General features: G+C 35.5%; 1 protein-coding gene across 2 annotated transcripts; it reads left to right on the plus strand.

Annotated features, from left to right (window-relative positions):
* The first annotated feature begins 449 nt into the window (after nt 1-449).
* Nucleotides 450-1763, plus strand: LOC118736581. 2 transcript variants are annotated; one of them, XM_036466636.1, is made up of 4 exons: nt 450-556; nt 633-826; nt 890-1072; nt 1142-1406. In XM_036466636.1, exons 1-4 carry the CDS (start codon nt 544-546, stop codon nt 1142-1144), a joined length of 393 nt encoding a protein of 130 aa, XP_036322529.1. In that variant the 5' UTR covers nt 450-543; the 3' UTR covers nt 1145-1406. The 2 variants fall into 2 exon arrangements, with proteins under 2 accessions (XP_036322529.1, XP_036322527.1); XM_036466634.1 differs by lacking the exon at nt 1142-1406 and adding an exon at nt 1477-1763 and having other exon boundaries at nt 452-556.
* Nucleotides 1764-2227: the final 464 nt, after the last annotated feature.

Genomic DNA, 2227 nt, shown 5'->3' on the forward strand with positions numbered 1-2227 from the left:
ATTTTTGGTGAAGGTTTTGTGACTCTCTCCTACTGAATAGCCAAATCATCTCAAGTCACAAAAATAGTCACTAACGCTAATCTCAAATTTAGTGACTTGAGATGAGACTAATGGCTGTATTCAGTAACTCAGTCTCATCTCAAGTCACTAAATTTGAGACTATCAATTTGTGATTTTTTTTGTGACTTGAGACAATTTTGGTATTCAGTAAGAGAGAGTCACAAAAATTTCACCAAAAATGTGTGGTGAATACAAACAGAGACAATCAGCTGATAGCATGTTCCAATTGGGATGATAAAATAGTTCAACAAATATTCATTTATCGATTACATAAAAAAATAGGTTTTTAAACGCATTTTTAAAGCAAAATCGTACATTAGAAATATAAAGAATATGATAACTACAAAGAATTTATAAGAAAATGTTTAGACATTTGGTTTTATAGGCAATTTATCTGAATCGATTTTCTGGGAGAATATATAAAGGCCAGAAAAGTGAGCAATCGATTAATGCCGTATTCATCACTATGTGCATTCAACTAAAATGGCCGATGAAGGTAAGTAATTGTACATAAATTTAGTTTTTCTTATTTTGTTCAATTTCTTTGAAAATAAGGTATTTTTATTTTACAGATACAGAAAAGACAACGCGCACAAGCAAGGAGCAAATAGAGTGCTACCTGGCGTTTATGCGGAGCCACCCTGAGTTGCAGCTCAACAAAAATGACCCGACGCGGCCAAAAAGGATACAGGAGCTGTGGATAGAGCTAGCAGAGCAACTTAACGCTCTTAAAGGGCCGATACGCACTCCGAATAAATGGAAAGAGGTAAATCTTAAATCATATTACCAAATTGTTGTTATAAGAGTTGGAACATTATTTGTATTTCAGTCTCTAGCCCATTGGAAAAATCAAGTAAGATCCAGGGCTAGGAAGGCAAAGGCCGATCGATTGGTGACGGGCGGAGGTCCCTGCTTGGAAGAGGCAGTTACGGAGAGGGACCAGCGGGCATTGGACACTCTTGGCTCAGTCGTTGTTGATGGGATGGCTGATATTCCAAATGTTGGTGCCGAGGTAATTGACACATACTGTTTTAGTTAATGATAACCTCACCTAATTTTTCTGCTATAACTTGTGACCTAGTAACGTAAATGTAGTGAAGTTGCATAGGCCGTCAATGTCATCAGGATTAAACTTCTTTACACTTTATCCGGTAACTTTGATAACACTGATGACTTTAGCCACCGTTGGCATGTCAAGCACATCCTTGTCCATGGTTTTAAGTGAAAAGCTTTTTTATCATAAAATAATACAGTGTAACTTAAATATGCATGTGCAAGGATTGCTCCTAGCAAATATTGTAACTTTCAGCAAGGATTGCATGTTGTCTCAGAAAATTTAGGTGATATTATAATTTTTAACGCACTGTACATATGTATGTATGTATACGCAAAAATAACACTTTCTTGATTTTTTAGACCGAAATACTAATTTCTTACGATCCCGGTAGTCCTTCTGTTGAATCAACGGACCCACTTAATGAGACTCCGGCAACTTCACTTCACCGAAAAACAACCTCGGATAAGATGTTCGGAGAAATGATGACATCTATCAAGGAAAGGAATGAGGAAGAGAGAAAATTCAGAGAACAATCTCTGAAATGCATGGAACACTTTTCCAATTCTATGAACAATATGGCCAGTGCAATATTGTCCTTTTCACAAGCCATGGCCAATAAAAACTCATAAAGTTGTCTACATACTTATGTGCATACGGTGAGTGACTAAAGTGTACACAAAACTAAGGGACCTATAAAACTGCATACCCAAACATTTTCTAAGCATTCTGATTAAAAAGTTCAAAAGTATGATGAAAATTTGCTGTCTTGTTTAATTTTGCATAAAGTTCTAAGCTTTGATTGGTTTTTGTTTAATATAAAATATGTTTTTATAAATTGTTATCACAAAATATTTAAGATGAAAAAACATTGTGAGTATTGCGAATAATTAGTTTTGAAAACACTTTTGTACTTCACCGTATGTTTTTATTAAATTAAAAACTTAAAGTTACCTGCTCACATACATTGAATTGAAGTCTGAAAAAATACCTCTTAACATACATACATATATCTGTATGTTTTTATTGAATTAAATAGCTGTAAGCTATGGATATACAGTATTGGACATATCTATAGAACCCCCCCCCCCCCCCCCCCCCCCCCCCCCCCCC

Source organism: Rhagoletis pomonella, unplaced genomic scaffold (assembly GCF_013731165.1).
Source record: "Rhagoletis pomonella isolate Grant_MI unplaced genomic scaffold, Rhpom_1.0 Rhpom_scaffold_00003, whole genome shotgun sequence".
Lineage (NCBI taxonomy): Eukaryota > Metazoa > Arthropoda > Insecta > Diptera > Tephritidae > Rhagoletis > Rhagoletis pomonella.

Bases quoted from the DNA above. Each gene is read 5' to 3' on its own strand.
- LOC118736581 (XM_036466634.1), top strand. The intron at 827-889 runs GTAAATCTTAAA...TTTGTATTTCAG, and splicing joins CTCCGAATAAATGGAAAGAG to TCTCTAGCCCATTGGAAAAA. The intron at 1,073-1,476 runs GTAATTGACACA...TTGATTTTTTAG, and splicing joins TTCCAAATGTTGGTGCCGAG to ACCGAAATACTAATTTCTTA.